The 24,188-nt window shown below is 39.5% G+C and overlaps 1 protein-coding gene across 2 annotated transcripts in view; it reads left to right on the top strand.

The window, feature by feature from the left end:
- The first annotated feature begins 653 nt into the window (after positions 1-653).
- The window catches only part of LANCL1 (LanC like glutathione S-transferase 1), a 49,451-nt gene continuing 25,916 nt past the window's right edge, over positions 654-24,188 (top strand). Inside the window, exons 1-4 of one of the 2 annotated variants that reach the window (XM_061383804.1) lie at positions 654-733; positions 1,046-1,142; positions 4,517-4,634; positions 22,446-22,653. In XM_061383804.1, coding sequence (XP_061239788.1) covers positions 1,062-1,142; positions 4,517-4,634; positions 22,446-22,653 — 407 coding nt within the window. In that variant the 5' untranslated portion in view covers positions 654-733; positions 1,046-1,061. Of the gene's footprint in view, positions 838-1,045; positions 1,143-4,516; positions 4,635-22,445; positions 22,654-24,188 lie in introns of both variants that reach the window. The other variant, XM_061383805.1, reaches the window with a different exon arrangement.

Here is a 24,188-nt window from a genome sequence, read left to right as displayed (position 1 = left end):
TATGAATTGAATGTTACGTCTTGCTCTATCGGACACTGTTATCTTTTTAAAGGGCTTGGATATACAGTATTATGGTCTAATTTAAACTAAAGGAGCAGATTAAAGTTCTTAAGAGTTGTGATTTGAGCTTTCATGTTATTTTCCTTTAAGTTTCAGCAGCTGCCATGTGATCCCTGGCCATTGGCCACTCACATTGACTGAGTGCCTTTGAGGTTAAATTATCATAAATTATCTCCAAAGATCTTTGTCTCTAAGAGTGATGACGGTGTTTTATTACATTTTTTGTTTGTTTAAGAAAAAAAAAAAAAAGCTTGGCAAATCTCTGGAGAGACATAATCCTCCTCAATTTTATTCAGTCCTTCAGTCCTAGCAGTAGGACTATGAATGTGTTCAGAACTCAGTTTTCTTCTCTAAATTAAAAAAAAAAAAAAAAATGAATTCTTACGAATCATCTGGACTTGAATTAGCTTACTTGATTTTTTTTTTAATTTAAAGGAGAATAAGGGTAGGAAACATTGCCCACAGTTGCACATTATTCTAAGATATGTTCCCTCTCCAGCTCTCCGGGAATTAAATCACCTGCCCCACCCTTTAGAAACAACACTTCTGTCTCTTTAACAAACTGAAAATGAGACAGGGGCGGGCCTCCGGATTGGCGAAGGCTCTGATTGGTCCAGCTGGCAGGAAGTGGGCAGTGAAAGCGTCGCTTCAGTTTTTGTCCGGAGGCGGCGGGGTGAGTGGCCAGAGGCCGTACAGGGCTTTGGGACCGTGCACGAGCAGTTGCTTGAAATCCCAAGAGTGCGAACGTGGGGTGCAAAACGGAACCCCTTCGTCGCGGTGGGTTGGGAGCCCTGGCAGCCCTTTTGCGGAGGTGCCACACCCTGACGGCTGGGCCGCCGGGGGCCAGGGGTCCACTCGAACCGCCAGGACCGCGCAGTGGCCGAGGGACTGGAAGGAAGGTGCTCCCCGGGTGCTGGCCTCCGCCTTCGCAACGCGGCCTTGGCCCGTATCTCAACGTAGATTCTCTTTTTCCCCTGTTCTGCAGGCTCGTTTCTGGCATCATGGCGCAAAGGGCCTTCCCGAATCCTTATGCTGATTATAACAAATCCCTGGCCGAAGGCTACTTTGATTCTGCTGGGAGGGTGAGTTTGGGAAATATCTGCCTCCATCCCTACCTCCAAACCCCAGTGTTTGGAAAGAAGTTCGATTTTGCCTGAAAGAAAGGGATGACCATCCCTTTTTTAAAAATACATAATTTCAGTATAAACATATAAAATACTTTAAATATATAAAGTACCTATGAAAATAGTTTGAGCTCTAACATGTTGAACTTATATAAGAAGTTGTTGATAATATTTGTAATAGAAATTGATCATTGAAATAACTTCAGTCATTGATATTTAAATTATAAAAATTGGCAGCTCTGCAATTTACTGTGTGATCTTGCCTTTTTTTTTTTTTGATCATTTTGGTTTGTTTTTTAAGAGAGGTGAGAAATCCTGCTGGCTTTTCACATGCGCAGTGTTACTGTTTTATGATTGAACTGGAGTACCGGCAGGATGAGGACGAGAGTAAACCAGAATGCAATGAAGACATCTTTAAACTGCAGCTGCTAAGAGAGGTTTGGGACAGAGGCCTGAAATCTTTGTCCCATTTCCACTCAACCCCACAACTGGAAAATAAATAAATAAATGAATACATGAAAGTGGTCAGCTAAACTGATGGGCACCTCACAAGTCACTGTAAGGTTACAAAGAGAACCTGGGTTTGAGATTCCAGAGGCCTGTGTTTTCTCATGCCTGTGAACATAATTGTTAAGAGAATATACACCTACTCGAGAAATCTTAAGTGTTAAGTGGGAAGAGTGATCTCTTTAAATGTGCACACATTTTCAGATTTTACCAGCTAATTTCTTCTAGGCTCATCAGCCATACAAAAAGCATTTTGCTTGTGATTGAAGGGCCTTAGAGATTCCATATCTGCCAAGTGAACTTTCAGTAATTCTGTTGATTCTTTCCTTAAAAAACTTAGCATTGTAGTTTAACTTGAATAGTGCAAGTAGGAGGAATGAAAGAGATGGCAGAGAGTTGTAAGATAGAGGGCTGCCTAAGTGTATATGGAGCTGGAATCAATATTCTTTTAAGACCAGAATTAACTGCTGAAACAAAGCTTCTAATCATTACCTTGAAGCCAGATGGCTTCCTTTTGGCTTTTTGGACCTGTGTTCTGACTAGCTCTGCAGATCTTGAAGCTGAACCATTTGTCTTGTCTTGTCTTGTCTTTTTGGAGGAAGATCTGAAGCTTCATGTTTCTTGGCAAAGAGAACAGTTGAATATACATCCTAATGACAGAACCCTTCAATGGAACGTAGCTCGCTGTTTAGGATGTTTATAAAGTAAATGCTAATTACAAATTTAAGTCTGTATCTAAGGGAGAAAAAAAACAATACTCATAAATTTGAACTCTGGCCCCAAAATAATAGTGTAATTTATTGCCTGTCACATGGTTTTTGGACAGTCCTCCTCCCACTTCTAAAATTGTTTAATGTTGAACACTAAGGAACAGACCCTGGAGATCTGTCCTCCTTAACTTGTTAATGCGAATATTTCAATAAGAAACTGCTCTGTTTTCTGGCATCTATTGAAAAAGGGCTTTTAGAAACTCTTCATATTATTGCTAGATTTGAATAATTTTTTGGTCTGCCACAAGCAATCAATATTCTTAGGCAGGTCGCTTTTATTAAATGCAATTATGTGCCAAATAGAAGGTAATGTCCCTTCTTGAGGCTGAGGCATTCTCATTATTCTTTGTCGCTTACAGTAAGGTCAGGCAAGATGATAAATTATCCATGATCTACGAACAGAATATGACATGTTCTTATGTAGATGCACTCTTCTATCTAGTTAAGATTTATAGGCCTTTTATATTAATACTGAAGTATATTTTATCTTACTAAATGTATTTTTAAGGTTTGTTGAAATCTTAACGTCTTGGCAGACATTGTTAAATGATGGGAGTGTGTCCGTCGAACAATGTGGTTTCTTCTTCAGAGTGAGAAATAAGGGATCATAGTGATGCTTTATAATAAATAACCCAGATATGGTTGATCATCTGATTTGCCTTATTAGATGATTTGCCTTAAGTTATCAGTAAAATTTAATGTCTTTTATTACCAGTAATAATTCTGATACTGCCTTTCCTACATTTTTTTCCTACTGCCTTCCTACATTTTTAAAAAATGCCCTTTTTAAAAAAAACGAGGTTATGATGCCTGCAGGTCATTGTTACATATGTTTTTACCGTCCTTATGTGATGAAATGTTTGTACCTTTGTAATGTTCCCCAACATTATTTCACTATTTTACTGCTTGGTGAAATCCAAATCTGAGAATCAGAGCAGATTACTAAAAATAGAGGTATATATTAAACTGACCTTTGAAGACACTTCATGATTCAGTGTATCCAGAACTTTCTAAATGTTTTCCAGTTATTAGAACAAATAACATAACTTCTTGGTAACCCTCACCATTTGCCCTTCACCTGTGGTCCTTTATATGGATATCACCAACTCCACACCCCAGTCTTAGTGTGTTTTCAGTCTATAGCCAAAATATTTTTATAGACCATTGGATTGCTTAAAATAGTAAAAATGTCAGCATTTGAATCCCTGAAGGCAAAGGGTATGAGACCCACGGTCTCATTTGGTCCTCAGTGCACCTTTGACATTGGTAGTCAGGTGTTATTATCCTAACTTTACAAGGCAGCTGAAGCATAAAGAAGTTACAGGTTGAGCGTGGTCACTCAGCTAATAGCAGACAAGGATGTGGCCTGGCTCATTCACTGAGCGATATTTGTGAGGCCCGTAGCCTGCCAGGCACTGTGCTGGGCGTGGGTTTTTGTGTCTTGATCCAGTGTTCTTTCCACTCTGCTGAAGGCTCCTAATATCTGTGAATTTATTTAGCTTTTCTTATGCTACTTCTACAGTTTTTTTTTTAATGTTTATACATTTTTTTCTAAATGGATTTTTTTATAAATAATTATCATCATTTTTTAAACAACAGAAGCAATTAGTATTTCTTTAGGGAATTAACATTGCATCTGAATACTGAAAATCCAGTTGCTTGAAAACAGCAAATATCTTCTGTTTTATGCTTAGTTTAATAAAATCATTTTTATTATAAAAAATATTGATTTAGATAATAGATGATTCCTAGTAAATGGAAATTACCGTGATCCTGTTTATCACTGGCAGTCTAATATTTGATTAAAATTTTTATGTAAAACATTTAAGTTACATCAAAAATATTTCCTCACTTGAGTAAGAAAATACAGTAGTACTTTTACATTTTGTTAATTCATCCTTGTTGTTTAAAAATAAAGTAATTGTCCCATTCTCTCAGGCAAAAAAACTGCAGCTTGAAAGGAAATGAAGCACCCTCCTATTTCTAACAGCCTATAGTCTAGGACACCAAGTGGCATATATTGTTTGATACTTGTTTTCCCTTTACTATCTACAGCTGACTCCTGAGTTTTCACAACGCTTGAACAATAAGATTCGAGAGCTTCTTCAGCAAATGGAGAGAGGCCTGAAGTCAGCAGACCCTCGGGATAGCACTGTTTACACTGGCTGGGCAGGTATGAAGTGCTGACTGGGCGCTGGCACAAGCATAGGAGAGGAGAGCTGCCTGGCTGAATGGTACACCCTTAAGTGCTTCCTGCATCTGCATAGGCGTAATTGCTTCTGGCGAGAATGCTATGCTCTCAGCCTAACCTGGTATCTTCTGGATCTTTAACGGTGTCCAGAATTTAGAGCAGAGTAAGCATATTTGTAGAATTCATGCCTGACACAAATTTGGATGGCTTTCGTACTTGGGTGAAAAATTGATGTTCAGTGTTACATAGTTAATTCAGAAACAGAATTTCACTTAGAAGAGTTGGGAAGATTCCCAAAATGCAGTGCATGAAACAGGAGAATTTACCCATGGAAACTAAAACATGTCCAAAATTGTCATTTTTTTTTTTTTTTAAGTTACCATGGAACAGGTGTCCATACAGGAACTCAGGATAGAGTATAGATTCCATGAACTAATCCTCCAATATAGTCATTGCTCATTGATGTACATTCACTGTTTTGCTGGTCATTGAGAGGTTGAGAAAGTTTGGGAGGAAACTGTACATAGATGTCAAAAAAGTGAGAAAGAGGGAAACCAAAGAAGGAAAGTTGAACTGCAGCTAGCTTACAAATGCCGAGAGCAGGAAGACAGCTTTCTAATCTTAAAGGAAACACAGCTTGGAGACTTAGTGTTTCCCAGTTATTCTGAAAAGCAGATAAGGAGGAATAGGTTTTTAGCTTAAGGAGTTTGGATTTGATTTTAAGGCAATGGTGCTTATCATAAAAATGCAGGTTCTTAGGCCTCACGGCAAGATTCTGCTTCAGTAGTCTTGAGCAGGACCCAGGAATCTGCAGTTTACAAGCCTCCATGGTCCTGATGCAGATGGTGATGGTCTTTCTCAGAGCATACTTTGAGAGCTTTTCTAGGAGAGGAATTTACTGTTAATAATAGCAGTCTCTTAGTAATCCTCTGTTATGGCAAGTGATTCTGTTCCTTCTCCTGAGTATGGGAAGGCAGAGAAAATCAGTAAAATTTTAATCTCTCGGGGACATTTAAAGTCAGTATTTTATAAAATAAAAGGAGTGGTCTAGATAGTGTTATTATTAGTTGCTCAGTTATGTCTGACTCTTTGAGACCCCATAGACTATGGCCTGCCAGGATCCTCTGTCCATAGGATTTTCCAGGCAAGAATACTGGAGGGATTGCCATTCCCTTCTCCAGAGGATCTTCCCAAACCAGAGGTCGAACCTGGGTTTCCTGCATTGCAGGCAAATTCTTTACTATCTGAGCTACATTTTGGACCCTCCCTTTTATAGCATAGTGTTATAATTTTTGTGGATTTAGAAGCTTAACACAAATGTTAAGATGAGAATAAAATGAAAGTATTTTGTTTCAAGAGAGACATTATAGCAACAGCTGTCATTTATCGAGTAGCTATACTGTGTTCCAGGAGTATAGTCATTGGTAAATGAATCTTATTGATTAGTATTACTCTTCTTTATTTAAAATTATGAAGATTTGAACATAACAGGACAACTGAGACAGATGGTTGGATTTCATTCCATAACTGATCGTTAAAAGAATGACATAAATCTGTAACTCACCTCCTTCAGGTGAGCTTATATTATTATATATCATAAGGTACCTTGCTTTAGGAGCAAAAGAAGTGGTGATTGATTTCAAGTTTGAATTGATCGTTTGACAACATAAGGAAAATCTTCACTATTGGCAGAGCTGGTTGAGAATCAAAGGAAATTAAAATTTCCTTGAAAATAGAAAAAAGAAAAAGTTACTCCAAAGTAGAATGCAAGTTTGTTTAAAATTTTTCTGGCAATATGGAGTTTTGGGCATCATTTTCTTTGAATTGCCTGTGTCTTTCAACTCTCTTATCCTTCAGTATCTGATATTCATTGCTGTCTCCTGAAAGCAGGGGTAAATCGGCATAGTAAGCAGGTAAGGATTGCTTCAGTCGCTGGTTATTTTATGATACAGCATAGGGTTTTCTAGATAAATTTGATAATGGCTTTCAAGGCAAGGTTCCTAATGCCTCCTGATCAAGCACTGTTATAAAGCCATTGTTCCCACATAGAATGGATTGTCTCCTCCAGTGTTTTCCTAAGTAAAATGTTTTCCTATGCAAATGTTCCATCTGAATAACATAAAATTTGTTGGGAGAGAAACTAAAGCTGATTCAACCACAGAATATCATAATATCATATTATATCTTATCAAGTATCATCTATTCATAGTTGCAATTTTATTAGCAAAAATACATTCATGACCATCTTAACACAATAAAAACACTTTGTGTTCTGTCTCAAAGCAGTGTTTACATAATAATGGGTGGCTTTGTATGCTACTTTTGTGCCTCATTATCTTTCAAAAAGTAACTCTTTTGAGGAAAAGAGGATTATGTATTTTTAACCTTGTTCACCAAATTTAGGGTCATATTTCTATAAACATTATTATTTGCTCTTGTTATTAATTTTTCCAAAATAACATTCCTTTGGGAAACACTAATTATAGAAATTTTTTAAAACTTTATTTCCTTCTTCAGCATTCACATCTATTAAATATTTATTATCACATACAGTGAAACTCTTTTCATATAATATGTAGTTTATTTGAGAAACTATGATTGTTACAATTAGAACCTTAAATTTCTATCTTATTTTGTTAAGTTTCATTCCCCAGTAGAAATACGGTCTGCTTTCTGTGCTGATTTGGATAGGATTGTTTTTGGAATAGGATTGGGTTCAGTTTCATATACCCAAAATAATCAAAATTACAGTGGCTCAAGCACCATAACATTTTTTTTCCTCTGATGTAAAAGAAGAGTCATCGCTTTGCTGAGAAAGGTCTGTGTAGTCAAAGCTATGGCTTTTCCAGTAGTGAAGTGCAGATGTGAGAGTTGCATCATAAAGAAAGCTGAGTGCCAAAGAATTGATGCTTTTGAGCTGTAGTGCTGGAGAAGACTCTTGAGAGTCCCTTGGACAGCAAGTAGATCAAACCAATCAATCCTAAAGGAAATCAACCCTGAATATTCATTGAAAGGACTGATGCTGAAGCTCTAATACTTTGGCCACCTGATGCGAAGAGCCAACTCATTGGAAAAGACCCTGATTCTGGGAAAGATGGAGGGCAAGAGGAGAAGAGGGAAGTAAAGGTTGAGATGGTTAGATAGCATCACCAACTCAATGGACATGAGTTTGAGCAAACTCAGGAAGATAGTGAAGGACAGGGAAGCCTGGCATGCTGCAGTCTATGGGGTAGCAAAGAGTCAGACATGACTTAGCAACTGAACAAAACAAAAAAGATGTAAAAGAAAGCCAGAGGGAGGTGGTCCAGAGCTATGGTGCTGGCCTCAGGATGTCAGAAGGAACCCAGGCTCATTTCTTTCTCTCCATCATCCCTCAGCCAATCCTCTGGCATGGCCCTTTTTTGGATTTCAGAGAGTCAAGACACCACTTAGCGACTCAGCAATAGCTACAACATCCCTCAGCACTAGCTTCTCTCCTTTGACCAAATAGCAACTGAATATCCAGCCATTATATCGGCTTTTCAAGGCTGCAGGGAGGAAAAAGGCAAAGAAAACATGCATTTCTTTCCTTTAAAATAAATAAGACTTCCAGGAAGTCCTACTCAGCATTTCAATTCTACGTTCTTTCCATTGGGTAGAACTTAGTCACATGGTCATACCCTTAACAAGGAAGGATGGTGAATGTAGTTTAAGCTGGGGTCTGTTACTGAAGGAAAGAGGAGCGTGGATTTGGGGTAAGACCTAGCACTCTCTCCTATAAGTTCTGTACAACATGAAAAAGGATCCTTTTTTGTTCCTGTGTTTGCACAAGGCATGTAGACAGTAAGCCACAATTTTTCTATCTGCAAAAGGCTCTCTAACCTGGCTGTCTAATTTGGGAGAATTTTTATAAGGATAAATTTATCATTAACATGAGTTTGAGTAAGCTCTGAGGGTTGGCAATGGACGGGGAAGCCTGGCATGCTGCAGTCCGTGGAGTCACGAAGAGTCCGACTGTTTCTCAGACTGAACTTCTGAACTGAACTGATAAATGTTTGAAATATGCTAAGCAATATTTTGCCTACTCTGTATGTCTAGGGAGATTACTATTTGGATTTTGATTGAAAATTTCTTACAAATTTCTTACTCACTTACTCACAAATTAAGTTCCTTATTTTCTGTAAGTAATAGTCTTTTCATAAAGCCTGCAATAGAAAGGAAGTATTCTAGAAATGCCAAATCATAAATCATTTTTCTAGAGCCAAGTGTAGCTTAAACTTAGAAATGGGGCTCCAGCAGGCTCTAAACACTGTGAAACATTAGTGGTTTCTCAGCCTGAGTAAATAGCTCTCTGCCTCTCCTTTCCGCTTCCTCTCAAAGTCTCACTGGCTTGTCACAGGGTTATGAAGTCCTTAATTTGTTTGTAACATTTATCAATCCACAGTACACCCTGTAGTCATGTATCTGTGTTTCTGGTTCATGACTCCAAAGAAAACCACAGGGCTAGGCTGCCCAACTTCATGGTACTTCATTCATGCTATGCCTAGATTTGTCTCAGTTGTTCAGCTTGATCTTGAAAGAGTTTCAGTGAAGAGAAAAAGCACCCATATGTTTTTAATGTTACATATGAACTTAAAACTGAAAAACGGGATTCGCATCATTTTTTAATTTTCCAACAAAAACTGAGACTAATAGTGATAGATTACTTTTCTGCTAGAGTACCTCTGTGTGTTGTATGTGCTTTAGAAAACACGATACTGCTTTACTGGTAAGGGGGAAAATACAAGTTTAAATTGACACTCAAAAGAAGCAGATCATTGCTTTAGAAAGTACTTAACATACACTTTACAAACTCTTTTACAGCTAAAATTACCTTGGCTTTTATTTTTAAATAAAAGCAGAGGATATAATATGGTGATGCGAGTGATTAACATAAACTTTTAATAGGATTCAGATATCATCTCTGAAGCTTTTATTTATCCCTGTGGGTTGTCATAGTGCAGTTTTACAAGCTGTATTCTTTGGCGTTTATCTTTTTTTATACACCGCAGAGAGATAATATGCTTTGATCCTTAAGTAGGAAAGAAAGAATAATTTTAAAATCCCATAACTATCTCTTATTGGCAAATGAAGCAATTTTTACCACAAATCCCTCTGGTCTCTTTTTTGCTTATTCAGGAATGAAGTGTTATGAATAATCAATTTTTTCAGTCAGTAATTGAGAGTTAACACATTATTACTATACATTAATGTTCAAAAAACAATTCAATACTTTAATAATAAAATACATTGATTGAATGAATTTTGGCTTCTAAAGGAATGAGGATCATCAGTATATAATTTCATGATTATTTGACTGTGGAAAGATAAGAGGAAAAATTAAAATTTGATTCTTGTTAATAAAATGCTAATAGGATTTACATTTGAATGACAGGAGCTGGTGTGTGTGTGCACGTATGCCAGTCACTGATGTTATATGCCAGTCTCCACACTAGTGCTTTGCATTAAATAACGCGTCTACATCTCAAAACAACTCCATGGCATGCATACTATTCATACCCTGATTTTGCAGATGAGAAAACTGAATCAAAGAGAGGCTGAGTACCTTGTTCAAGGTTACACAGCTAGTTAGTGACAAAGATAGAGCCCTGCTCTTTAGTCCCTGAGAGTGTGTGTGTGTGTGTATGTGTGTGTGTGTGTGTGGTGGTGGGAGGCAGGGCGAAGGTTGGAGTTTACTCTCCACTCCTACATTTGGGTTTACTGCATACATTTGATAGGTAAAAAAGTGAAGAAGACCAACACATAAGCTAGGAAATGAAGTAATGTGAACCATACCAACTTTTTAGAAATGGCTAATGACTAGTCAGTTATAAGTGTTTTAGAAAAAATCAGAATAAGCCCTGCAAAAACATGACAGGAATTTGGAAAGATTGAGGGAATCATGGCTTGTTAGAAAGGCAAGAATAACTACTATTAAAATGTCTATAGGAAAAAGTTATTTGAGACTGGACATAGAGTAAAAACCCTAGAAAGATTTATGGGCATTTGCAGCTAGAAAAGTGTAATCTTCGGCTTTGTTCCTTAGAGCGTTCTTCCCCTTTCTAATCCTAAATTAATATATTCAGAGCATGGCTTCAGGATAGAAAATTAACTGGGCCGAAACAGAAGCTTTTCCTTATAATTGCTTGTATTTGAAAAGGCTTGTTGAGGATCCTCTTGTGTAAAACATTACCCATAGTCTGAAAGCAATCAGTAGCTCTTGGAACTGTTAATACGCGATATTTGAAATGAACAGCCTCAGTTCTTTTCACTGAAATCCTCCTCTGTAAAATCGAATACACTGAAGTATACTGCATCATGATATTGATGTATGACAAACACCAGCAGTAAGCACTGAGTTGTTCATTTTTAGCTTTATTCCTTACCCAATAGAGTTTTAAGAGTTCTTTGCTATACACTCCCAGCTTGGGAGGCAAGGGAAGCCATTTAGATCTTTAGGTGCCCTGTCAAGAACCTTTCAGTGTGCCCATGCACACAGCAGATAGTGTAGAAAAATAGCAAGCATGGAAACCCCTTAAGATCAAATCTGAAGTCCAGCTATTAAGTGATGGTAGGTGATGCCCCTGCCAGGGACTGAACCCATGCCCCCTGCAGTGGAATCATGGGATCCTAACCACTGGACCGCCATGAAATTCCTATACTAGTAAATATACTTAATCACAAATTGTGATTGTTTTCAAAGGTTATTTTTCAGAGATAACTCCAGATCAAAGACCCAGCAAGGGTTAATCTATTTCTGTCCAGTAGCTTGTTTTTTGAACTATCCTGAAGCACTAACAGAAGACAAGGTATCAATAACTTTTAAGTAAATTATGGGTAAATGAGTTAACTTAAAAAAAATTCATCTAATAACTTGCTCGCATTTTTAAAATGAATAGGGACTTCCTTGACAGTGGGCTTCCCATGTGTCTCAGTAGGGAAGAATCTGCCTGCCACTGCAAGAGGTGCAGGAGACACGGGTTCAGTCCCTGGGTCAGGAAGAAGGAAATGGCAACCCACTCCAGTATTCTTGCCTGGGAAATCCCATGGACAGGGGAACCTGGTGGGCTACAGTCTAGGGTCCCAAAGAGTCATACAGGACTGAGCAAGTATGCACATGGGTGATGTCCAGGAATCTATGGGGACTCACCAGAGGACATGACTCCCCCTGCCATCTGGGTTTTGCTCCAAGTAGATTTGTTCTAGGAGGGAGAAGATTGTAAAGTGCTTTATAAAGTGGAAAACATGAAGCACTGCTGAGGTACTGTTATTACAAAGGATTAAGTGAGCAGATAAAGTTCTCTCACGTTAGAAATTAGCGTTTAGTAGGAAAGATTGCTTCCCTTGCAGATAACAAAGTAAGAAAAGTAAGCCCAGGGGACGGCTGATCTCTAGTGTCTTAAGAGGGAATGAGGAGAAGTGCTAGCCCTCATTTAGTTTCATTTTTTCCCACTCTCAACTATGATAATTCCCAAGGAAAATAATGATCAACTCACACTTAAAAAATACACACAGGACTCTAGCAGCTTTAGTTCTAAAAGACATGACCCAATCTTCTGTACCAACTCGCAAAGTTAATGAGGCTAAGATTGGCATATATTTCCTCTTTTCAAGTGTTAGATAACATTTTAAACAAGAGGATGTGCAGCATAATCCCTAAAGTAATATTAACTCACGCTCTAAATGCAAGTTATTAAAGTGTTTCAAGATGCTGTTCCTCTGATCTGCCAAATGTATAGCCTCTGAGCTACAGTTTTAGCATGTGGGTCTTAGTTTCTGCTGATGCCAGATATTTGAAAGGAATTGCTCTGGCCAGGTGTCTTTTCTTTGCAATTTGATATTCTTCTAACTAGCTCTTCATCAGAGCCAGCATTTCAGTGTCTAATTTGAGCCTTGACCAAGTGTCCTTCGCCATCATGAGAGGCATCTGTGCCTCCCACCCAGCACTGTGAGGACAAATGGAAGGAATCAGTGGCGTGGATCTCCACTGGGTCTGTGAGGGCCCTTCACAATGATCACTAGATAGATGAATGCACCATGAATGTTGCCTGCTTTCTTTTTGCCTACAATTTATAAGGTGCTGATGTCATTGTGCTGTCAGTGATCTTATTAATAAATGGCTGACACACAGGCTTGAAACAGCTGTAGGGTTTAGATATCACCAGTGTGCTTGGGTGAAGCACAGAGCAGGATGTAAGTGTTTGTAGGTAGGTCAGAAGAACTGACAGCAGGTAAAGAAAGAAGACATATATCTAAGCATTTGATTTTTACCCACAATACCAGGTGGCATGTCTTGTCAATTTCATTCCATTAACTTTAGCAGTTAACACAATGCCAGGTCCATAGTTGGTGCTTAATAAATATTTGTTGAATGAATGAATGGATGAATGAAAGGGAAATAACCTCTTTTACTACTCTAGCTACCATCTGTGTAAACTAAAAACAATAACAAAACTAGGCAGAATGGGGAAAGTGTGAGAATCCAACTCATTTCGTGTCTCAAGGGTGTGAAGAGTTAATCACATCCCATTCCCTTCAACCTCTGATGCAGTTGAGAAGTGAACTCAGCAATGAGACAGGGCTCATATATAATACTCACTCTATACGTGTCAGAGTTGGATACAGAGCATATCGCTTAGACCTGGCCATGAGGCGGGCTTCCTCCTTCTCGACCCCAGTTTACACTTACCTGCTCTCATGTGCACATGTGCTCAGTTGTGTCCAGGTCTTTGCGACCCAGTGGACTATAGCCCACCTAGCTCCTCTGACCAAGGGGTTCTCCAGGCAAGAATACTGGAGTGTGTTGCCATTTCCTGCTCCAGAGGATCTTCCTGACCCAGGGATCAAAACCGAAGTTACCTGCATCTCCTGCATTGTTAGGTGGATTCTTTACCACCATGCCAGCTGAGAACTCCCTAGACTTAAAGAGCCTCTGGACAGCCAAAGAGTGGATGACAACATGAAAACAGGATTGAGGAGAAGAGAGACGGCCTGATGCGGGGAAGATTTTCAGAACATGTGCAGGGAACACTTTGCTAACCCTCCTCAGAGGAGCCAGTGAGAGAGGAGAGAGGCAGGAGATAGGAGGAGGAAGAAGAATATGGTTCCGTCTGTATTTATGTCCCTTTAGATAAGGCATCAGTGATGAGACAAAGCAACTCATTCAGCACTCAGAATCACAAACTATTGGGGGTTGGGCATTTATTGAGTAGTTACTGGGTGCTGGAGACTATTGTACTTATCAGAATGATTTACAGTAACTATGGAGTAGCTGGGCTTCCCAGATAATGCTAGTGTTAAAGAACCTGCCTGCCAGTGCAGGAGATGTAAGAGACACAGGTTCAATCCCTGGGTCTGGAAGATCCCCTGGAGGAGGCATAGCAACCCACTCTAGTATTCTTGCATGGAGAATCCCATGGACAGAGGAGCCTAGCAGGCTATAGTCCATGGAGTCACAAAGAGTCGGACATGACTGAAGCGACTTAGCACGCACACACACATATATGGAGTAGCTACTGTTATTTAATACATAAAGATGCTCAGGCACAGAGAGGTTTAGTAAGTGGGGTAAGATCACACAGCTAGGAAGTAGCATAGATAGGCTTCGATCTCAAGCAGTGATTCATGAACCTGAATTAAGTTACTCTTAATAACTATTGTGTTAAAGGATTTATCACCTATTGCCTGGAAAATTCCATAGATGGAGGAGCCTGGTAGGCTACATACAGTCCATGGGGTTGCAAAGAGTCGGACACAACTGAGTGACTTCACTTTCTTTCTTTCTATAGTTCCTTTTGGAGAAGGAAATGGCAACCCACTCCAGTGTTCTTACCTGGAGAATCCCATGGGCAGAGGGGCCTGGTGGGCTGCCGTCTATGGGGTTGCAAGGAGTCGGACACGACTGAGCAACTAACACACACACACACACACACGGTAGTCTAAGGCCTACTGGGTGGCTCAAACGGTAAAGAATCTTCCTGCAATGTGGGAGACCCCATTCTATCCCTGGGTCAGGAAGACCCTCTGGAGAAGGGAATGGCAACCCACCCCAGTATTCTTGCCTGGAGAATCCCGTGCATAGAGGAGCCTAGCGGGCTGCAGTGCATGGGGTCACAAAGAGTCGGATACAACTGAGTGACTAACACTTTCACTTTTCATGGTAGTCTGAATAACAGAATAGGAGCACTTCCTAATTTGACAGTTAGGAAGCAGTACACTGCAAGGCACTAAGGGAAGGAAGGAGGAAAGTATAATATCCCCCTTTTTAAAAATTTTAATCCCTTTTCCTGTTTAGCTCTGGAAATAGATAATGGAGAAAAGAAGACACCTCTTCAGCTCATTTGCCTTTTTTTATTTACAATTCCACCTCTTCATTTGGGTCAATATTTTTAAATTAAGGATTTAAAGTCACAGCTAGTTTCCTCCTCAGATTACCTGTATTAAAAGTACTGGAGTATTTGGAAAGCCAGCACTATGCCCAGCTTTAATCTGAAGACAGGCTGGATGTACTAGTCAGTGCAGTGTTCACATCCAGGCTTTGTGGAGAATAACTTCAAGGACTGGGAACCCTGCACTAAAGACATTGTCATTTTGTTGAGGAAATGGAAACACACACACGCAAAACACACACAAGGTTAAGATAATTATTAAAAATACTGCATTAGTAAATACCAGCCTGCTTAGAAAGCAGGTGAACATACTATATGGGGTTATTTAGAGAAAACTTGCATTTCTCATATTTCCATTAATCTGAATGAAAAAAAAATTGATGAGCTTTAAAAATTTCACCTAGGGAACAGTTTGTTTGAAACTTAGGGTGAAGCAACCCATCCCCCCTCCTTTAGGAAGTCCTTGTCTCTGTATCACTCAAAACTATTAAGACCCGTTCTTGGCCGTTGATAGAACATCTCCAGTGGTTGCAGCAGTATCCATAATCTGAACGTGATTTTTCCCACCAGAGCATACATGAAGAAGAGTCTTCAAAAGCACCTAACCTATGAGGAAATAACTTGCAGAACTGAAGTACCATGGCAGAGGTTTTTATATCAGTGTAGGCTGGTTGTAAAATAAATAAATAATGTTAGGGAATAATCTCAAATGCAGAATTACAGAGAAGTGCTTTGAGAGCTTCATACATCTGTGGAGATTTTTATCATCTCCATAGACATTTGAGATGCATCAAGGTCTTGATTGGTCAAGATGAATAGGACTAATGATCCCTCAGAAATTCAAAGGCTTCCTATTAATTACCTCTCAACAGCTGGCTATATTTATAGTGCTGCTGGGGATAAGTAGCTGAGTAAGGAAATTGCAGATTTAGAAGTGTCCCTAAACAATTCACCCTCCCTTGCCAGAGTTGTAGCTACAGAAGGAAACAGAACAGAAAAAAATCTGGTTCAGAGCATCTATACTGAAAGCCAGGATGGATTCTGTTACAACAAAGTTTTATTTGTTTTTTGTCTTTCAAGTAAATTAGTTTTCAACAGTTTAAAGCCAGGAGATTCCTGGGATGATCTGTGAGCAGTGCCAGACATCTGAACTTTTTATATAAAGAAGGACATCTGTCCCTAATGCAGTAATGTCCTTGAACCTTTCTGCAGTGATGAATCTCTTTCTTTGCTGTCCATTCAGCAGCCACTAGCCATGTGTTAATTACACTAGCCATATGTTAATTACATTTCCAAGTGTTGGAAATGTGGCCAATGTGACTGGGAAACTGAATTTTAAATTTGTTAATTTTAACTACCTTAGGTTTCTGTAGATACTTATGGTTGCAGTCTGTCATAGTGAACACTGTAGTTTTGAGCAACCAGACAGATTCCACAAGTTATTGGATCAAAGTAATAGGTATCTGGGTTTCTACTGGCCTCTGAGATCACAGGAGATATGTAGGTTCTTTTTTTTTATTTTCTGGAGGACATTTGTCCAACCTCTCTTCCCTAAACTCAGACCCATGCATCCTGCTGCCTACTTGATATCTCCACTGAGATGTCTAATGAGCATCTCAGAACTGACCTGTCCAAGATTCGGCTTCCTCTTTCTGTCACTTTCCTGCCACGCCCTGTGTCAGACACTTCTGGTGCTCATTCATATCTGGTTGTCCCTCTCCTTCTTGGTTTCCAGGAGGGTTAGACCTCTCAACTTCTTTCTGGTTAGGTGAGGCCACCTCTTGTGGTCCAGGGGCCGCACGTGGAAGCAGCATGCAGTTGCTGGCATGATGCCCTGCAGTCCCCTTCATGTTATGTATGTCCCTAGTGAAGTCCTACATGTTCAGTCCCATCTTGCAGGACCTAGACTAACACATATAGCTAAATTTATCTTTGAAAAATACTGTTTTTGAATACTTCTTCTTCACATAAATTGACAATTGCTGCTAAGTCACTTCAGTCGTGTCTGACTCTGTTAGATTAGCATTAAATCTAAATTTCTGTGTCTAGTTTTTAACAATTTGAACCCCCAAGGAGTCCAGTCTTACTAGCCCGGTCATCCCCTAGTCTTCTTGTCCACGTGGATTTGCTTAGATGATTCCACGTGCTGGGAGCACTCTCTGCATTTGCTCTGTTTCAGGCTTCCCACAAATGAAGCTTCCCTTTCAGTCCACACTCTTCCCATACCTACTTCCTGATGATGATTTTTTATCTCTGCGGTAGAAGAGGGTACTGTGTCCACCTGTCTGTTCCTTCTCCACCAAGTCAGCATCCGAGGCTATGGATAACTACAGAATTAACATGCGCTTTCTAAAACAATTACTGACTTACCATGCTTGCTTCTAAAGGACACTTTATTGATTCATTTTTACTGATATTACTTAAATGTGTCTGATTTTACATGTAAACTAGAGTTGGCAGCCCAGTAACAACTTTCCTGTACTCTTTGGGAAATAAAGACACCATCCAGAGTAGGAATGGTCTCTTGTTCCTGAAGAAAAGTACTCATTACTTAACAGAATTAGAATATTATCCCCAATACTTCTTATAAAGTCACCTTTAATGACTTGAAGATTAATGGGGAAATAATGGATTCGATTTTGCTTTACTAATAATCTCAGTGTATAGTTTCATGTGGATTATTTTCTCTTTTAAAATAGGTCAGTATGTTTCCTAACCAGATAGTCAAATTAAGACCAAAAAGCATTAGTTTTCATAGTTTAGTGACATGGTTATCATGGAGTGGACCAACTAAAATAATAGAAGAATATTTTAACTTAAATTTTATATCAATGAAAACTTCATCCAGATTCATAAAAGGTGGGGCAGTCTTTCCTTTTTCTTAAAAACATAATTCTAAAGTCTAAAGCAATCTGGAGCATATTTTTACAATTAACTGCAAACAGATTTTAAATCTCATTTCAGTCTTTTCTGGTCTAGAATTTTCTTCTAGAAAATTCTGCCTTTTCGGTGAAAGGGTAGAAAAAGGAAGGAAATCTTGATTATTCTACCATTTGCTTACCAAACAGTAGAGAAGGACATTTTATCTGCTGCTTAAATTTGAACCCAAGGATAGTCTTGATTATGTAACATATTCTGTGATTGATGAAAACATTAAAAAGTTTAAACTCCATATATCATCCTGCATTGAGCCTCATGACCAGTTCTGATGGGTGTTATTCTAGAAACCACTAAAAAACATTTTTTCTCATTACATTAAATGTCCGATAGGAATTGGAATTATATTTGGGGGTGAGTTTATGAATGGATATAGCTGTAGTCTTCCCTCCTAAGTGGCCCTCCCCTTGCACCATCGCCCATCCAGCCACTGAAGTTAGGCATCTGGGAGTCATCTTGATATTTCCCTCTCAGTCATTCCCCAACAGGTTCTGTTGACTTGTACCTTCCGGACAGGTATCTTTCCCATTCAGTCTTACTTCATCTCCACTACAGCCACTCTGCCTCTCACTTGTACTCCTCAGCGATCCTCCTAACTGCTCCTCCTGCATCCACTGTTCCATATATTCTTTTCCAAATCTTACAGTGCAATTGCAGTGAATTTTTTTTTGTATAAAATATTTGTTTATTTTTAACTGAAGGATAATTGCTTTATAGTATTACATTGGTTTCTACCAAACATCAACATGCATCAGCCATAGGTTTACCCATGTCCCTCCCACTTGAACATCCTTCCCACCTCCCTCTGCAGTGAAATATAAAAAACGCAAATTTAGTTGTGCTCTTAAATGTTGCTTTTCAAATAAAACCCCAAATCCTTAACTGGTTTACAAGACCCTGTGTGGTCTACCTTCTGCCTACCTCCTGAGCTTTGAAGAGAGCTATGTTCTTTAGGATTAGGCTTGCTCGCATAAAGGGAATACACCTAAAATAACAGTGGCTTTAACACAACAGAATTTCTGTCTTGTGTAAGATAGTCATGGTGTGGCACCTTCACAGCCCTCTGGGTTCTAAACTTCTTTGATCTTGATGTTTTACCATCCTCATCACAGAACTACCACTTCATGGTCTGAAATGGCTACTCTAGGTACACCATCACCTCTACATTCCAACCAGGAAAAAAGAAACAGCCGGTCTGCTCCCTTCAAGAACATTTTCTGAAGTTACCCCTATTATTTGCACTCCGTCTCATTGGTCAGAACTCACCCATGCACACGTTCTTACCCAGATTGTTCCTGGTAACCGTGTGCCTAGCTAAAATCCAAGGCATTATTGTTTACAGAAAAGGGAGATAAATTTCGGGGTTCCACTTAGCTGTCTCTATTGCAAGAGTTAAATCCTTATTTTCTGGAGTGAAATGTGAATCAGAAGTATTTGATGAAGAAAAATCAAGAGAAAGCACATAGCATATTATCGGAAATATGGAGGCAGATACTACAGGAAATAACTAAAATTATTGAAAGTGGTTGCTTCTGGGAGGCAGGAATAGAAGTAGGGCAAGAGACTGCAAATGTATATTAAGGGTTGCAGTACTGTTTGACTTTTTCCATGAAGAACACATTTTGATTTAAGAATTCCATTTGAAAAGAGAGTTTAAAAGCCTGGATTGAGGCCAGGGTTGTGAGGAAATGTAAGGACTCGAGTTTACTCTGAGAGCATTGAGGTTATATCTTTTATTTCCCACCTTGCCAGTTATCAGTCAGCCTTCAGTATTATGCAAAGATGATGATGTATACATGACTGTTGTCAAAGGTTACAAGATCATAATCAAGTTCAAGATGTTTGGTCACAGACAGTTCCCTCATTTTTTCTATTATTAGGCTCCCTGGGGTATAAAATATTGATGGGACATTAAATGTCTTTGATTTAATGCATCTTGCCTTATTTTCCTGACCTAGACTGATTTATGCTTCCCTGGTAACTCAGATGGTAAAGAAATCTGCCTGCAATGTAGGAGACCTGGGTTCAATCCCTGGGTCAGGGAAGATCCCCTGAAGAAGGAAATAGCAGTCCACTCCAGTATTCTTTCCTGGAGAGTCCCCATGGACAGAGGAGCCTGGTGAGCTACAGTCCACGGGGTCTCAAAGAGTCTGACACGACTGATGACTACCACACACACACAGACTGATTTATAATAAGCTTGGCCAGGTAGATTTTTCTAATTGGCAGTAGCACTCCTTACTCGAAACCCTTTTCACCTTGAGTGTCTCATAGCAGGGAAGAAGGTAGTTAGTGTAAACGATAAACCTGCAGAAGATTGGTTAATCAAAATATGTGGACACAGAGGCCCAGAATGAAAACACAGAAACAGAAGCTGAAGCTGTGGAAAGGTAATTTTCTGCTGATCAAAAAGAAATTTAAAAAATTTCCATCTAAGTGAAGTATCATGAGACTTGTAAATGATTACGTTTTTTCACGAGAAATGCATTAGATTTTAAAATTGAACATACCTTTAATGAGTTTTGTTTGTTAAATGTTCAGTCCAAAAGGAATTGTTGATGAGAGACAAAGGTCTGAAAAGGAAAACAATCATTGGGCTTGTATTTAATCACTTTTTATTTTCTCAGATCTCAGTCATGTCATTATCTGGCTTTGGTGCCTGCATAACTTAATTAAGGGAGTTCAGGCAGTGATGGGAACAGGAGGGCAAAATCAAAGAGTAACAGTTTAAACAGATTGTCTGCAGACGCCTGGTATGGATGGAGATGAAGCCTATTAAGAACCTAATTCTAGAAGAAGCTCTTGACGTTGATCATTTGTGAAAAGGAGAATTTTTTTTTTCTAACCCACATGCATGGTTTTGTACACTTACATCTACAAACCTTAAGTATTGGTATGTCTGATCAGCAGCTTGTGGAATTACTAACACCAGGCCACTTTGAAAGAGCAGACAAGGTTATTAACTTTGGCAGGAAATGAAAATTTGGCCTTAATATACATGCGAAATTGAATTGTCTGTAGCACAAAGCTTTGGAGGTTACCCATGCAAAATGAGAAAACTATCTAAATTTAAAATTATCCTCAGTACAGTGAAAAGTAATTTTGCAGACTGCATTTTTACAGCCCCAAAATCCATGAAGAGATTGGCTCTATTAATTTAGATTTAAACAGAGGCTCTGTATCATCTAAAAATGGTAAATGAGATGGAAAATGTACTTTAAGGGAAGAAATGAGTTTCTGGAAATGCTGCAGGCAGGCAGGCTCTCTACCCCACCTCTCTGAGTCTGCCCTGAGACCAGTCGGCTTCCGAGAAAAGGCTCTATCTACTGTGACAGGCGTTTGGAATGAGGACATGCACACAAGGCCTCAGTTACATATAACAGCCTTCAAGAGCAGGATAAGAAGCAAATCAAAGCCCAAAGCAAAAGTTATTGGCAGCTTTTCTAGTATAGTTCCTAAAGTGGCTGGGTCTTCAACAGGGTTAAAAAAAAAAATTGAGAAACTGAATTTATTTTCTTAGATCTCAAATAACTTAATAGTTTTCATATAATCCCTGCCTGGAACCGTACTGGGTTGGAGGATTTGGTTATTACTCTACCTACCTTCTCATGCAAAAAATGATCTTCTATACAAAGAAAAACTGAGTTTTTCATTCCCCAGTCTTTGAATTTTTTCAGCTCATAAGAACAAACGTTTCTTGTTTATTATTAAGGAAATTATTATTTGTAAAATAGATAGGTGATGATTTATTATACCAAAAATTGGTGACGTATAATTTTGCTATCAAAAACAATACATCAGGGGCTTCCCTGGTGACTCAGTGTTAAAGAATCCACCTGCCATTGCAGGAGACGCAAGTTTCAACCCTGATCTGGGAAGATCCCACGTGCCATGGGGCAACTAAGCCCATGCACCACAACTCTTGAGCCTGCGCTCCATAGCCCCGGAGCCACAGCTACTGAGCCCATGTGCCGCAACTACTGGAACTCAAGTGCCCTGAAGTCCATGCTCCACAGCACAAGAGCCACCACCGTGAGAAGCCAGAGCACTGCAACCAGAGAGCAGCCCCCGCTCGCCGCAACTACAGAAAAGCCCCTGCGGCAGTGAAGACCCACGACGGCCAAAAATAAATAAATAGAATAGGAGGACTCTCAGAAAACGAACACAATAGCTGGAGTGTAACCAGGGTTCATAGTAAATTGGGTTTAGAGTTCCTATTTTAATTTTGAATTGATGAGGAAACTGAGAAAAAGTGAGTATTTTCCTACTGTTCTTAGAGCTGCTGAGTAATAAAGTTGAGTCTAGAACTAAGGTCATCTGAATTTCCAGATAATTTATATATTTGCTGTTAGCTTATCAAAAATCAACACTGCTGAGTAGACGGTACCCCAGAATAATACAGTCAGCTGCTCTTTCCTTATCTGTACATGATCTTCTTTTTGCTTTTCAGGTATTGCTGTGCTTTACTTACACCTCTACGACGTGTTCGGGGACCCTAACTACCTACAGATGGCACATGGCTACGTAAAGCAAAGTCTGAACTCTTTGAGCAAGCATTCCATAACCTTCCTCTGCGGGGACGGGGGCCCCCTGGCAGTGGCTGCTGTGGTGCATCACAAGATGAACAATGAGAAGCAGGCGGAAGAGTGCATCACCCGGTAATCAGGTTTCTTTTTGAGAACTACTGTCTAGACATTTTGCCGTAACTCTGTGTGTGTGAGCAGAAAAACATTTTATTGAATGTACTTTTCTCTCAGCAGTAAATCTTAACTGCTGTCATTTGATCAATTCCCACATTATTCCTGAATTGTAGTTAAGAAACAATCTTTGTAATCCTTATTTATTGCCAAATGTAATGACACTGACATGTTCCAGATCAAACATCAGTTCCTTAACATAAATGAGATCAAAAGCCTAGTCATGTGATTACTAGTCCAGGGTGCTATCCAGGATCAGTAATTGGAAGAAATGTGGTGCATGTGCTGTAGTGGGCTGGGAGAGGCCTCCCAACGGATCACAGCCAAAATGGCTCTTCTTACAGAAATAACAACTTGCAAATCCAGTTTCATTTTAGTATAAATCAGGGCAGCCCGGAGAAGCTTGTGAATAATGAAAAATTATGAAACTTTTATACCAACAAACTACAGTTTTTGCTTTAGTAAAGTTTATTGAACACTTTCAGAATTCTACTAAGAAGTCTGTCTGCTGTGCAACTCTGCATGCCATACCGTTAAAGTGAAAGTCGCTCAGTCATGTGTGACTCTTTGAGACCCCATGGACTGTAGTCCATGGAATTCTCCAGGCCAGAGTACTGGAGTGGGTAGCCTCTCCCTTCTCCAGGGGATCTTCCCAACCCAGGGATCGAACCCAGGTCTCTCACATTGCAGGCGGATTCTTTACCAGCTGAGCCACCAGGGAAGCCCAAGAATACTGGCGTGGGTAGCCTATCCCTTCTCCAGGGGTCTTCCCAACCCAGGAATCGAACCAGGATCTCCTGCGTTGCAGGCGGATTCTTTACCAGCTGAGCTACCAGGGAAGCCCAAGGCTCCCCCTAAATATTCTAACACAGAGAGAGTTGCAATTCCAGCAAAGGTTTTTGTTTTGTTTTGTTGTTTACCAGACCTGACTTTTCAGAGCAGTTTTCTGTTCACAGCAAAACTGAGAGGAAGGTACAGAAACTTCCCATACATCCTCTGCTCTGTACATGCATAGCACCACCGCACCCCCCACCATTATTGACATCCTCCGCAGAGCACACTAGCCACAGGTGATGAACCTGTGTTGACACACCATATCACCCAAAGGGTAGTTTACTCTCGGCTTTGTACGTTTTATGGGATTGGGTAAGTGTATAATGACATGTATACATCGTACAGTATCATACAGAGTAGTTTCACTGCCCTTGAAATCCTCTGTGCTGTGCCTATTAACCTCTCCTCCCTTCTTCCTATTGTTCTTTTTACCATGTCCATGGTTTTGCCTTTTCCAGAGTGTTAGAGTTGGAATCGTATAGTATATAGCGTTTTCAGATTGGCTCCTTTCATTAGTATGCATTTAGACTTCTCCATGTCTGTTCATGGCTTGATAGCTCTTATTTGTAGCACTGAATAATATTCCACTGTCTAAAGGTACCATAGTTTATGTATTCATTCACCTATTGAAGAACATTTTGGTTTCTTTCAAGTTTTACCAA

This window comes from Bos javanicus, chromosome 2 (genome assembly GCF_032452875.1).
Source record: "Bos javanicus breed banteng chromosome 2, ARS-OSU_banteng_1.0, whole genome shotgun sequence".
Taxonomy (NCBI): Eukaryota; Metazoa; Chordata; class Mammalia; order Artiodactyla; family Bovidae; genus Bos; species Bos javanicus.
This window is presented reverse-complemented; position numbering and strand designations above follow the sequence as displayed.